Consider the following 12,455-nt stretch of genomic DNA (forward strand, 5'->3'; position numbering starts at 1 on the left):
TCATTTACTTTTTAGTCATTTTCATAATTTAGACTCCACGCCACTGTTCATCAGTATGGTTTAACTGAAACTACAGGAATGAAACACACCATCTGCTTTAAAATGACATAAAAATTTATTCAATACTGATACAAGGTCAGCCTTTGGATTCATTGCTAACACAACGAGAACAAACACTTACATATTAATTCATATTAATGTACAGGACAAATCATTTCATGCATGATACAACAGACATGATATAACAAAAATATAATTTGTTTATTGATGTACAACATCAGCAAATCCCGCACTTACTAACAGCTCACTAATGTTCACATCCATATCTTCCGCAGTAGTGTCAATGAGATGAAGACTCAATTGCCATGAAAGGGAATTAGATTCAGAATTAACATCCATTACTTTTGAAACAAATGACTTGGAGTCAACGAGTTCATTGAAATACAAACACTGGTCAACAGTCCATTCAGTGTTTTCCTTTGGCTTCACACCATGAAGCTTAGCCCTAATGGCAAGTGCAGGAATTGTTCTAAACCTCGGTTCCAAGTATCGTAAGTCCTCAATAGGGACTAACCCAACATCACCCCAATCTAAATAACGGACGCTGACTGTGGAATCAGTTGCTGTCACAATAGACACCCTGCAATGCCAAAAAAAAAGGGTTATAAATTAGGAAGCTAAGTTTTGAAGAAATATTGAAGAGAAGCATTATTGTAACTGAAACAAACTGTACCTGTACCACATCAGATCCTCAGGATGCTTTGCAGCAAAAGTAGCATTTTCAGTTAGTTCCTCAATTGCTGGAGATGGCATGACACTATATTGTGCTTCATATAACTCCTGCATTTCTTCGGCCATTTTGTCAAATGCGAGTCGATTTTGTAATGGTTGAACCTACACAGCAGAGCAACAGAGGAGTTAAAAAAAGGATGAAATCAAAAAATGTTATCTTCAAGGTTTTAACTTGGCTACTGAACAAACTGACAAAGAAATGAAACTTGCCACAAAGTTGGATGGTGCGGAGGACATGGAGACGGATACATCAAAGAAACCGGAGTTCACCGATGGTAGAGGGTATTTATCAAGGGGATTTGTGCACCCAGGAGCTCCTGTCAGAAAAAGGAGGAGACTGGTAATACAGGAAAAAATATAGGAAAAAAACACAACATAAACAAATTTATTTGATTAAATATCTTACAGACCTCTTAGAGGAAAGCTTGAGGGCTCCTCAGGTTCTGTCCTAAGGCTATATCTGAAATAAGAAAAAAAAGAAGTATGAAAACCAAGCAATGAAAAAATTATAAATTGATCCATATATGTGCGCAGCACTCACTCCTCATAATTAAAAGTTAAATCCACGTTAAGTGATGCTATTATGTTTAGTGGCTGGAGTCTCTTAAAAAGCTCTACTTCTGGCACACCACCAACAACATTAACACATTTACTAATAACAGATGTATTTGGTGGAGCTAGCTCCTTAAGTCGATGAATGACACCAACGTTCAGTTTAGATGGTGGCAGATTTAGCAAATTTACTTGTATGGCCTAAAACAAAAATAAGATCGTGATCAAGATGAATTTTTAGCATAAACATAAGGTGTCAATACAATACTCACCTGAGGAGGAAAATTTATTAGGGGAGGATAAACCTTCTCCAAGTCAAATATATCTCGTAACATAACTTTCTCTTTCTGTCCATAATCAATAAAATAAACCTACAACAAAAACATCAATAAGTATGGCATTGGTTATCTAGCATTCTATTTTGTTTCGTATGATGGAGGATACCTACTGTTGGGTTTCGTGAATCGTCGGTGCTTAAAATAGTTCCTCGTCGCCATGTGTTTTTAAACTTACACAAATACTGTTTGGTTTGGGATTTAGTGCCCATCCTGGGGTGGGCATTTAGCCCATGCAAATAGATCATGTCCATATTTTCGTGGATTTCTTTCAGTATTGTCTCAAGAAATTCGAGGTCTTTGCCCTCAACTTGGCAGTATGGAGAACAACCAGCCTCAACATGTGTCAGACGCAAAAACGCAACATGCCTCTGTCAAATAACATAAATAAAAATAAGCACAGAAGATTAAGAATTTAAAGACATGTTAAAATTTATGGAGCAAACCTGTGTTACTGATGGTGGTTCTAGTTTTTTCACAATCTCTTCAAGAATGCAGTAATTTACATTTATAGGCCCTTTCTTTTCATCTTCGGAATTGGTATTGTGCAGAATTATATTTGCCAAATTTGTTTGATTGGGACATGGCAGTTTGACCACCTCTGCCACAAATGATGACCCAATAACATAATTCATTAAATATGTTTGGGCTGCCTCATATGAAATGTCCAAATATGACAATCGACACTGTATGGCCTGAAAAGACAAGTCAATAAATATCACGCTTTTCACAAAGATTATAAACCAGATCATCAGGAATTGTAATAAATAAACCACCTGTGCTGGGAGTGTTGTGTACTCAACAGGTAACACTCTTAAGTCTGAGAGAGAAATGGTGTCAGTTTCGCCATTATCCACTAAGAACACCTCACACTCTTCCTCAGAAATTATTTCTTTCAACTGCACTCTGATGAAACAACTATCACATTTAATGCAGTAATAATCATTGATTTGAGGATTTGAAACTATTTCACCATAAGCCACCATTTTCAACTCCAAATCAGTCATAACATCATTATATTTTGCCTTAAGAAAAACACAAAAAAAAAACAATCCCATTAGTAAATGAAAACTAAATGATAAGTGCAAAAATTTGGACAGTAACAGAACATTCACTTACATCATAGTCATCACCGATGAGTCTAACCCATATATCATCAGTACCAACACTAGTAACAAACACGTCCCAAGTGTTTGTATTCGGGAGCACAAGGTCTGGTAGAGTTCTGGGCTTTGACTCGGTTACAATAACTGTGTTGGCATTGATGTCTTTACACAAAGTATGATTAGCACTGCTCACACCACCATTGCACTTTGGTTCTGTAGTAGGACCAGAGGCAGGGGTCAGGGTGACGGGCACAGAAGGTAACTCCTGCAATCATAATATAACAAATAACTAATAAAGCCAATGCAATTATTTATTATTACTGTGTTCGGCCAAAACACATTGTATATAATATACATTTTTAATTAATAATATCTTACTTGAGGATAAATAATTGTATTTTGGTTAACTTTTTCTATTATAAATTTGGGGCTTCTTGTTATAATATCAAGCCATGAGGCAACAATGGCACTGTTAAATTTAGTTTCATAAGCAGAAACAACTGCATGGTCAAAAATGCCATTTTTCTTCTCTTTAATAATCTGTAAAAATTGAATCATTGTTAATAATGAAACAGAAAACTGGGGAAATAAAAAAAGAAATTCAATGAAAGTAGTTAAAAATTACGTTAAAATCGAAAAATTAAATCCGCGTCAGTTATTGGTTCTTGCACATTTAACTTGATCAAGCGGAGATTTAAATCCGCGCAAGCTAGCTTCGCAACCAGCTCCTTTGCTTCTTCCGGTGTACCTTTCTCATCTGGGAAAGAATTAAAAGTGATACCATCTCCAAGCTGTAAAGTAAAAAGAAAAAAAAATTTGAAAAGCGCTGTTTTATGGTTTATAATATCCTGATAAGAAACAACCTTACCTTCACTTTACACAAGTAAAGGGCCGGACCCTTGGATGGTTTTCTCTTTATTTCAGTGAATAAAGGTGCAGGTAAGTCTAACCGAGCAGCCAACATTGACAATTCCTCAACATGACACGTAAATGAAACAGTCTGCTCAGGCCCTGATGGTCTGGATGGTGATTTGGCATGTTGAGGAGACTTAGGGCTTGGGCTTGGACTTGAGTTGTCCTGAAAACAACAGCAAGAAAAATAAATGCGTGACAGTAGCCCTACCTACAACTCAATCAAGTGTTATGTGATCAGCTGTACAAAAGCAAATACAAATTGATGATGACACTTACAAAGGCTGTGTCAACAGAGAGGGTTGCATTGTCAGGGATGGATGTATTCTGTGTGGCTACAACCGTTCTGTTGGGTTTCACCTTAGCCTGCAGCCACTAAAACATTGAAAAATAGAAAAAAAAAGAAATTAAACAATAACCACACATATACAAGTAATGCCAGGATTCAAAAGGCAGATTATTAGAAAGGACTAAACATATGGAACACAGATTTTAGAGAGTTAGGATAGACAGAACGGATAACCCTGGAAAACTCATACATTCAAAGACGTTCAAAAAGAATGGAGGAAATGTCTGGCACCTATCGTTTATGTCTTTGTTTATGTTCTAAAAAAATACCATGCAGAAACCGTGCACTCTCATTGATAGTATTAAGCAGGTACCTGAATGTCAACGAAATTGGCTTCATCCACTGCCTCCTCAACAAAATGTGGTCCCTAGAAGATACAGGGAGAAAACATAAGCGCCATGCATAGAAAGAAAGGCCCCTCATAAATTGATCTGTGACTAAATTGAAATGCTGACAATTACTTCAAGACAACACAGAATCCTACCATTTTCCATGGTAGGACCAGAAACAAACACTGATTGGAAACTATTACTAACTTATGAGTCTTTGAGAGATAAACCCAGCATAGAAATGTAATTAAGCAGTTAGTTGAAAAATGCCCGCCCAAGCATGATGCAGCTTAGGAAACGAAGACATATGCTGTGGTAACAAGTGCTAACTATTCACCTTTGAGTTGGAGTTTTCATTAGGCCTGCTACAGTTGTCTGATTCATCCTGAAAGAAAAATAGAAATCGGGAAATAAATACCAGTAATAACTACGAGGTGCACTAAAGTAATACTGGGAGAGTTGACTACACATGCTTTCAACAAGACTTAAAAAACAAAGCCACAGGACTGAATAAGATGAAGCTAATTTTAAATGATAATGTAAACCACTATACCAAGACAAAAATTCTACGGCTCTAATGTGGTTTGTACCAACAAAAAGCTAATATGCTCAAAAAAACTAAGCATGCATAACCAAGAGTTTCAAACTAAAAAAATTAAATTGCTTACATTAAGAATAGTTTTTCTGGATTCTATAACATTAATCCTGTTAACTGATGAAACATCAGGGACGTCCTTCTTGGTCGAATCCAGCCGACTCTGCGCTGTAGTCGAGAGAGGCTGCCTCTGTGGAATAATAGGTGGGTTCCCAAATCTGGGAGGCGGTGGTTGCCTTGGTGTGCCTCCTCTGTACGCCACTGGTGCTACTAACGAACGTCTCCTAACATCCAGCAGTGGTGGCGGCTTGCTGGGCCTTCTGGAGTACGAAGAGGGGAAGTAGCTCTTCCGCACTTTAGGCTGCGAGAAAAGACAGAGAAACAAGTTTCAAGCTAGTGATAAAACAAATTGAAACTACCAGTAACAGGGCAAAAGACCACCAACCTTCCCTGGTTTCTTCTTTTGACGAGCGATTAATGACGCTATGTGTGCTGTTTTCTCATCGCCTTGTGCATATATTATGGTATCAGCACCTCGCTTGGAGGTGTGATAGCCCAAAGACTTTAAAAGGGACAACAAATCGTTGTGACCAAATTGTCTGTAAGGAATGTTCTTACCAATCAAACTACGGAAGTCACCTGCAACAGGAATAGGTAAGAATGAAACAAATACTCTACTGGCAAGTTATGATGATTAAACACAATATTACCTCCAAGTTCAAAAATACTTACTCATAAACTGCTTATCAGTGAGGCTTCCGCCTCCTGAGGTGAGGACAGCATTAAAATCAACTTTCAGGTCATCTAACTCCATGATTTGGAACCACTGAAAACACAAACAAAATCTAGTGTAAATAAACCACTGAACTGTCATGCTGCAAATGTGGGAATACGACAGACTGTAGAGCAAGTAGTTTAAGATGGTAAAATTCTAGGACCATGAACAGCTGCAGAGGGAGAAAAAGACTAAAACGGGTTGACAAAAAGAGTCAAAAGTTGAAAAATTCACATTTTTTGGAGCGACAAGCCATAGATGACAGCACTGACATGACGTAGACCAAGTGACGTTACGCAAAGATGCCCGTTCAGAAATCGGAGATGAGACTAGTAGGAAAAGGTGTCAAAGGGACAACCAGGTAATAAGCAGCCTACTTTCACTTTGATAATGAATGGGAAGACACACCCACAAGATCTACTTTCCGCGGGAAACCCAGTGCGCACCGTGAGAGAGTATTAAACGTAAACGTGCATCAACGCCAAACAACAGCAAACGTAAAAAAAACATTCAAGAACCGGTGTAAGGTAAAATGCCCCTGGGTACGGACTTGTCATGGACTTGTCAAGTAGGCCGGGTTGTCCCGCCGAGAGCATGCAGCACTTACATAAATAAACAGGTAGGAAGGGCACAAGATCAGACACAGCCTGGTCTTCACACGAATAGCAGTCAAATGGCAATTACCGACGCACGAGTATCACCCACCAATGTCACAAACTAAGAACTCACCGAGCAACTCAAGACGCCACGAACCGAAAGCCAACACACAACTGGCTGGCAGACTGGCTGGGCGGCTGGTGGCTGGGTTAGGCTGGGGGGGGGGGGGGAGGGGGCGGGGGCAGGGGCCGGCGTCGACTCTCGGGCGGCTCGGGCGGGGCGGGCGCTGGCTCGCAGGCAGGAAAAACGGAGAGTGGGGATGGGTGCTGAGGGGAGGCGGGGGTGGGGGCGGGGGTCGGATTGCTGCCGGGCAGAGAATGCGTCGAGCGGCGGCGCTGGCAAGGGCCGCCTAGGGCCGCCAAGAAGAGACACACCGAAAGATAAGGACGCCGTCGGCATTCGCAACCCACTTTGCCGTCACCGGGGATCGAAACAGAGCACCACTGGAGCCGGAAGCGACTCGACGACCCCCACAGCGCTTTTAAAAAGATGGCATTCCACGTGGACTTGGCAACAGGGCACCCGGCAGCCTGCAGAGCGGCAACAGCGCGCGTTTCGTTTTGTCCTTCCCCGTCCCCTCTCCTCTCCGCCGTGGGGCTGGGGCAGCAGGCCATGCTCGGCGCAAAGATGTCAAGATGCAGCAACCTGCTGCACACCTTACCCTTGCACCTTCCAGCTGCTTCCAGCCGGCCTAGGGCACAACACGGCCGGTGCTGCATTTTGCATGTCCGTTTCTGGTCCGTTCCCACACTCCGGCTTGTCGCCAGCCGTCGGGGAGGGTCGGCTGGCGCACTCCTCAAAACACTCGGACCCACCGACCCTCATCATTCGCACTGTAAAACTATCAGGCAGGCCACCAGGCCGCTTGGCCGCGTCGCCGCGTCCTTTGACCGGAGTGTCCCGTCACCGCCGACAAAAACCCACGCATCTTTATTATTTTTGGGTTTGTCCGAATCCAGAAGGTGAATGGCCGTTGCTATGCGACCGCACCCCGCCAGATAATGGCACGGGGGAATTTTGCCGAAAGAGTCGGATGGTTCTGAGCGTATTTCGGCACGCTTGCGCGCGCTGGGCCAGGTAGTACACTGTAGTACCCCAGTCTTGCGTGATGGGCTTATCATAGGTCCAGATCAGTCGCCCAGCAGGCTGATTCCGAACACCGCGCCATCGCTGTCGTGCTGTCTCTCTCGCACTCATGGGGTGTTCCGTAAGGGTGCGAGCGAGACGGAGCGCGGAGGCGGTGTGTAGAGGGTCTCTAGCGGTGTGCTGTGCGACTGATGCCTGCTCCCTCCCGCCCTCCAGGCTGCCATGGGGCCCTCCAGGCCCCCTAGGCCCTCTCGGCGCTGGGCAGTCTCGGAGACGCGCGCACACGAGCTGCGGCCGCAGGGCCCCCTTCGAGCCCTGGGGTTCGAACGGGGCCACGTTCGGCGACACGGCCAAGGACGTGCTCTTCGACATGTTCAAGGGCCCCGACGACACCGTGGCCATCGGCAAGTTCCTGTCGGTAGGTGTCTAGCGCGGCTTGGGTGACTTGGAACAGCAGAATCAATGCCGGGCCGTCCGGCCATCCCGGGTGCGGGCGTTATCACCGGGAGATTGGGGGAGGGCGAACAGGGTGCGGTCACTAGGGCGGGGGGGGGGGGGGGCACTGATGAGCAGAGGCAATGGGCGTGGCGGCGGCAGCGGCACGGCGTCGTCAAGCGGGAAACGGGATTCGGATTCTGAGGGCGAGGAGTGCGACACGCGACACGTCGGAAAGAAACGCTAGCAGCGCGAGCCACCTCGGTCTGGGTGCCTAGGCACGCAATAGGCCGCCAAAGACCGCCAAAGGCCGGCACGGTGGACACCGCCACCGCAGCGCGTGCCGCAGCCCGCAGCGCCAGCGTGGCCGAGGAATGCGGCTGGGCACGGTGGTGACCCGTGTGCGCCGTGCCGCGCCGTGCCGCGCCGCGCCGCGCCCCTTGGCCGCCGGGCGGCACCGAGCCGCTGGCGCCGCGCCGAATCCACGATAAGGTGTCCCAGCGGACAGGGACAGCACCGCGGCTTCCACTTCCTCCTCCGCGTCGCCGCGTCGCCTGACCACCCGCAACAGCGCGCGCGTTGCCTCGCCGCCTTGCCCCAGGACAGCCGCCAGCCTTCCCCTTCAGGACGCGCGGGGGCGAAGGACAAGTTACCCGTCCCAGTTCTGTCCTAACAGGTGCACGCCACACGCCGGAAGAGATCTGGTAGCGATAAACTGTCTCGAGCCCCACGAACGGTGGTGGTGACGAACCGTGGGAGCACGTTTTGGCCCCCAAAAGCTGAGTTAGGGCCAGCTTGTAGAAACAAGCCCCTCCTCCATGCCGAGCAGTGTCGCCGTGTTCGCCCGTTTAGCCCTCAAAGCGGTGCCGCCGCGACACACTGTAACTGCGTCCTCGGCGTCCGTCCGTCCGTCCGTCCGTCCTCCTGTTGACCTGTCTGTCAACCTCGCCTCTAGCCTGCCGCGACCGGGACCGGACAGTCCCGGCCAGAGGAATCGAACAATAAACAGGATTAGTGGAAGAGGTGCTGGGCGCTGGCTTCTCTCGAAGTAGTGCTCGCTGTCGTTACTTCGGTCCCGGGCCTTCTGTGTACAGAAGCTCGATTGAACAGTCTCGCGAAGTAACTATACTTTAGGGGCGCGAGTGAAAGAGCGACAAATCGGTGAATCAAACAGTAAGCTCTCCTCGCCCGAACGACGACGATGAAGCGAAAAGGCAATAAACATGAGACCCGTTCGGCTATAAACTCAAATTCGTTATTGCTTGCGTTATCCATGTCTATCTTGTCCATAATTTGGTAACGGGTCAAAGGAAATCCATAGTCCAGTCCCAGTCCGGTGTAGGGTTCCTTTGCCTTTTTTTTTCGTCTCCGTGATGGGGCAATAAAAGTAGAGCCGGAGGGATGCGGGAGGGGAGGGCGGTGGTGGCTGCAGGCTGCATAAGTGTTTCCCAGAACCCCAGGAAGGGCACTGGAAGGGCAACGCAGATGGCGTCCAGACGCAGACCTGCGGACCTGCAGACCAGGCCAGGCCAGGGAGGTGAATAGCACGGCTAATGAATTACTCGTAAATGTTCGCGGGAAGAGTTTGACCGCCCTGGGGCTGCGGCACTCGGACCCGCGCCTCAAGGAGATGAAGCAGCGCCTGATGGAGGTGGTGACCCCCGACGACCTGGTGCTGGACATCCTGGACTACAGCCCCGTGCGCGACGCCCTCGGCGCCCTGCCCAGCGACCCCCCGGCCTGCGGCACGGCCGGCCCCGCGGCCTGCCTCAACCGCCACGAGTTCGGCCGGTCGGTGTGGTGGAGGGAGTGACAACACGACACTCACAAAAATGGAAATCAAGTCGGGAAACTTTTTATTTTTTCCGACACGTCAGCGTGGTGGAGTCCAGCATGCCGCTGCTGTCCCGCGCCTTCCGCGGCAGGCTGGCCATCGCGGACTTTGACGAGTTCTGCCTCCGCCTGCGCACCATCTTCGAGCGGTGCAGGGCCAACGAGGGTGGCGAGGTGAGTGCCCTGCGGTGCGGTGCGCCGCGTCGTCGTCGCGGACCTCTGACGCGCTGCCCTCGTGTCCAAGGTGGCGGCGTACATCCCCCAGCTGGCTCTCATGGACCGCAACAGCTGGGGCGCCAGCGTCTGCAGCGTGGACGGGCAGCGCTTCTGCGTCGGCGACGCCCGGATCCCCTTCACCCTGCAGTCCATCAGGCGAGTGCGGGCAGGGCCTCGATGAAGGGCATGAGCTCGCCAACTCGCCCCGGGCCACACAGTGTAAGCCGGGCCGCGCGCCTCGCCGGCACGCCGCGCCGGTACGGGGCTGGGGGCAAACTTTTGCGGGCGATAGTACAGGCATCACTGTTGGCAACGGCTCACGGCGGCGGCGGCCTGTCGGCGTCCGCTACGCTGTATCACTACTGTATGCATGCGCTGCACTACTGTACTGTCGACGAGGTCGGCACGGCGGAGATTCCCCTGCCGGCCCGCGCTGCAGCAGCTTCAGAGTCATGCGAGCCGGGGAATGCAGTTGCAACATCCATCACTTTCGACCACGCGTGTACCCCCGGTTGCGACGGGCCTCGAGTCCTGGAGGCGCGCGCTCCAGCCTCAGCTTTCTGCGCGGACGATACCCTGTGAATTTCCCGAACTGGTCCAGCCATTGACGTCGGCGTCAGAGCAAAACCGGCCGCGCCATCCGCGACTCTTGGCCGCAACTGTACCGATTGGCGTGACGCCGGCAGCCCGACTCTCTGCGCGGACTGTACTCATGACCCGCGCCTTCTCCTTAGGGCTCCAGTAAGCCGTTGACGTACGCGCTGTGCCTGGAGCACCTCGGCGCCGAGGTGGTGCACCGGTACGTCGGCCAGGAGCCGAGCGGCAGGAACTTCAACGAGCTCGTCCTCGACAGCAACAGTGAGTCTGGAGTCCGCAATTGGCCCTCTGCGCCGTCGTGTGTCCGACAACTGCACGGCCCGTGTGCCCGACAGAAAGACCACACAACCCCATGGTCAACTCGGGCGCCATCGTGCTGTGCTCGCTGCTCAAGGACCTCATCTACCCCGAGATGACGTCAGCGCAGAAGTTCGAGTACACCTTGCACTTCATCCAGGTAGAGCACGCGCGCGCCTCGAATGAGTCGTTTCGGCGCTGTCTCACTCTGAATCGCACCCCACGAGAGCAACAGAGACAGCGCGACTGTCACAGCGGATGGCGGGGGAGGAGAAGCTGGGCTTCAACAACGCCGTGTTCGTGTCGGAGAGGGACGCGGGCGACCGGAACTACGCACTGGCCTTCCTCATGAGGGAGCACGACTGCTACCCGAGGCGCGGCCGCCTGCGCGTCGTCATGGACCTCTACTTCCAGGTGGATACAACGAGTTTGGCGAGTGGATGACAAAACGGCGCGGCAGGCGGCAAAAAACGAGCGCCCGTTTTGCAACGCATGATCCGGCCGTCCGCCCAGCGGGCCGTCAGACGGTCAGATCGTGCGTGGACGTAATGGTAGACGACGCCGTGCTTTTCGCTTTCACCGGCTGGCGGCCTGGCGGCCTGGCGGCGCGGAGGCAAGGCACCGCTGGAACGCAAACGGCACTCCAGCCTAGCGGCCTAGGACCGCCGCGCCGCCGCGGCGCGGGTTACACTTGACGTTGCCGCTCACTTGAGGATAATCGAACCAAATCACGGAGACCAGGAGCGGCTTGCGAGTTTCTCCGGAACACTCAAAGAAAGTCGGCGGGACGTTTTGTCCGCGAGTGCGTTCTTTGCAAAGAGCCCTCCCCTCTCCTGCTGGCAGTGCTGCGCCATGGAGACGACGGCGGACTCCCTGGCGGTGATCGGCGCCACCCTGGCCAACGGCGGCGTGTGCCCGCTCACGGAGGAGCGCGTGCTCAAGGGGGAGCCGGTGCGCGACGCGCTCAGCCTCATGCACTCGTGCGGGATGTACGACTACTCGGGGCAGTTCGCCTTCAAGGTGGGTCTAGCGGCGCGTCCTGTTCCGGAGGCTGTCCCGCTCCAGCCCAGCAGATGGCCCCGGCCTTGTCCTTCATCACGACTCTGCAGTGCTCTGCAGTCCGCGGCGTTGCCACGTGGACGGAGGAAAAATACACTGTTAGCTACGCCACTGCTGGCTCCGCTCTCTTTCGTCCTCCCGTCCGCCGCGGGCCGGCCGTGGCCAGCTGATCAAATCTGTCGGGAAAAGCCACACGCTGCCCGTCTGTCTGTCTGTCTGCCTGCCTGTCTGTCCGTCGCGCCGTGGGAAGTGAACCCGACAAGTCCAACCATTTCCACATTGATTTAGCCGTCACCTGTCGACGGCCGACGCGCGGCGCCGCGCTAGAGCGCGCCACTCGCACCCACACACCTTTCAATCTGCATTCTCGATGCCCGATCGGACAAGTGCACCCGGAAAGGAGAGGGAGTGGGGGGGACTTCCCCGCGGCGTGCGCGTGGCCGGCCAATTCGGGACGGTCGCGGTGTCGCTGCCCCCACGTGTTGCTTCCCCGGCGCCCTGCAGTCTCACTCGTCGCTCCGTCTCTCTCG

At 50.8% G+C, this 12,455-nt stretch overlaps 2 protein-coding genes across 2 annotated transcripts; one reads left to right on the forward strand and one right to left on the reverse strand.

The window, feature by feature from the left end:
• Positions 1-93: 93 nt before the first annotated feature.
• LOC117652447 (tudor domain-containing protein 7) lies at positions 94-6,556 on the reverse strand. The gene is made up of 20 exons (XM_034397383.1): positions 6,475-6,556; positions 5,703-5,796; positions 5,416-5,609; positions 5,044-5,331; positions 4,713-4,760; positions 4,360-4,413; positions 3,977-4,072; positions 3,654-3,863; positions 3,436-3,576; positions 3,164-3,325; positions 2,799-3,050; positions 2,456-2,704; positions 2,126-2,374; positions 1,793-2,050; positions 1,617-1,715; positions 1,334-1,545; positions 1,203-1,252; positions 1,003-1,109; positions 734-894; positions 94-640 (listed from the first exon to the last, which is right to left on the reverse strand). The coding sequence occupies exons 2-20, from the start codon at positions 5,782-5,784 to the stop codon at positions 262-264; spliced, it is 3,291 nt and encodes a 1,096-aa protein (XP_034253274.1). The 5' UTR covers positions 5,785-5,796; positions 6,475-6,556; the 3' UTR covers positions 94-261.
• On the forward strand, positions 6,048-12,432 carry LOC117652778 (glutaminase kidney isoform, mitochondrial-like). Its single transcript, XM_034397871.1, has 8 exons — positions 6,048-6,106; positions 7,705-7,906; positions 9,506-9,714; positions 9,801-9,930; positions 10,707-10,830; positions 10,905-11,026; positions 11,122-11,280; positions 11,710-12,432. The coding sequence occupies exons 1-8, from the start codon at positions 6,048-6,050 to the stop codon at positions 12,211-12,213; spliced, it is 1,509 nt and encodes a 502-aa protein (XP_034253762.1). The 3' UTR covers positions 12,214-12,432.
• The last annotated feature ends 23 nt before the right edge of the window (positions 12,433-12,455 follow it).

The sequence above is a fragment of the Thrips palmi genome, unplaced genomic scaffold (assembly GCF_012932325.1).
Source record: "Thrips palmi isolate BJ-2018 unplaced genomic scaffold, TpBJ-2018v1 HiC_scaffold_7, whole genome shotgun sequence".
NCBI classification, from domain to species: Eukaryota; Metazoa; Arthropoda; class Insecta; order Thysanoptera; family Thripidae; genus Thrips; species Thrips palmi.

Excerpts from the sequence above, each read along its gene's own strand:
- LOC117652447 (XM_034397383.1), bottom strand. The coding sequence starts at position 5,784 with ATGGAGTTAGATGACCTGAAAGTTGATTTTAATGCTGTCCTCACCTCA. Across the intron at positions 1,716-1,792 it reads ACGATTCACGAAACCCAACA|GTTTATTTTATTGATTATGG; the intron begins GTAGGTATCCTC and ends TTTTTGTTGTAG. Across the intron at positions 1,546-1,616 it reads TAATAAATTTTCCTCCTCAG|GCCATACAAGTAAATTTGCT; the intron begins GTGAGTATTGTA and ends TTTTTGTTTTAG.
- LOC117652778 (XM_034397871.1), top strand. The coding sequence starts at position 6,048 with ATGCCCGTTCAGAAATCGGAGATGAGACTAGTAGGAAAAGGTGTCAAA. Across the intron at positions 6,107-7,704 it reads GGTGTCAAAGGGACAACCAG|GCTGCCATGGGGCCCTCCAG; the intron begins GTAATAAGCAGC and ends CCCGCCCTCCAG. Across the intron at positions 11,281-11,709 it reads TCATGGACCTCTACTTCCAG|TGCTGCGCCATGGAGACGAC; the intron begins GTGGATACAACG and ends TCCTGCTGGCAG.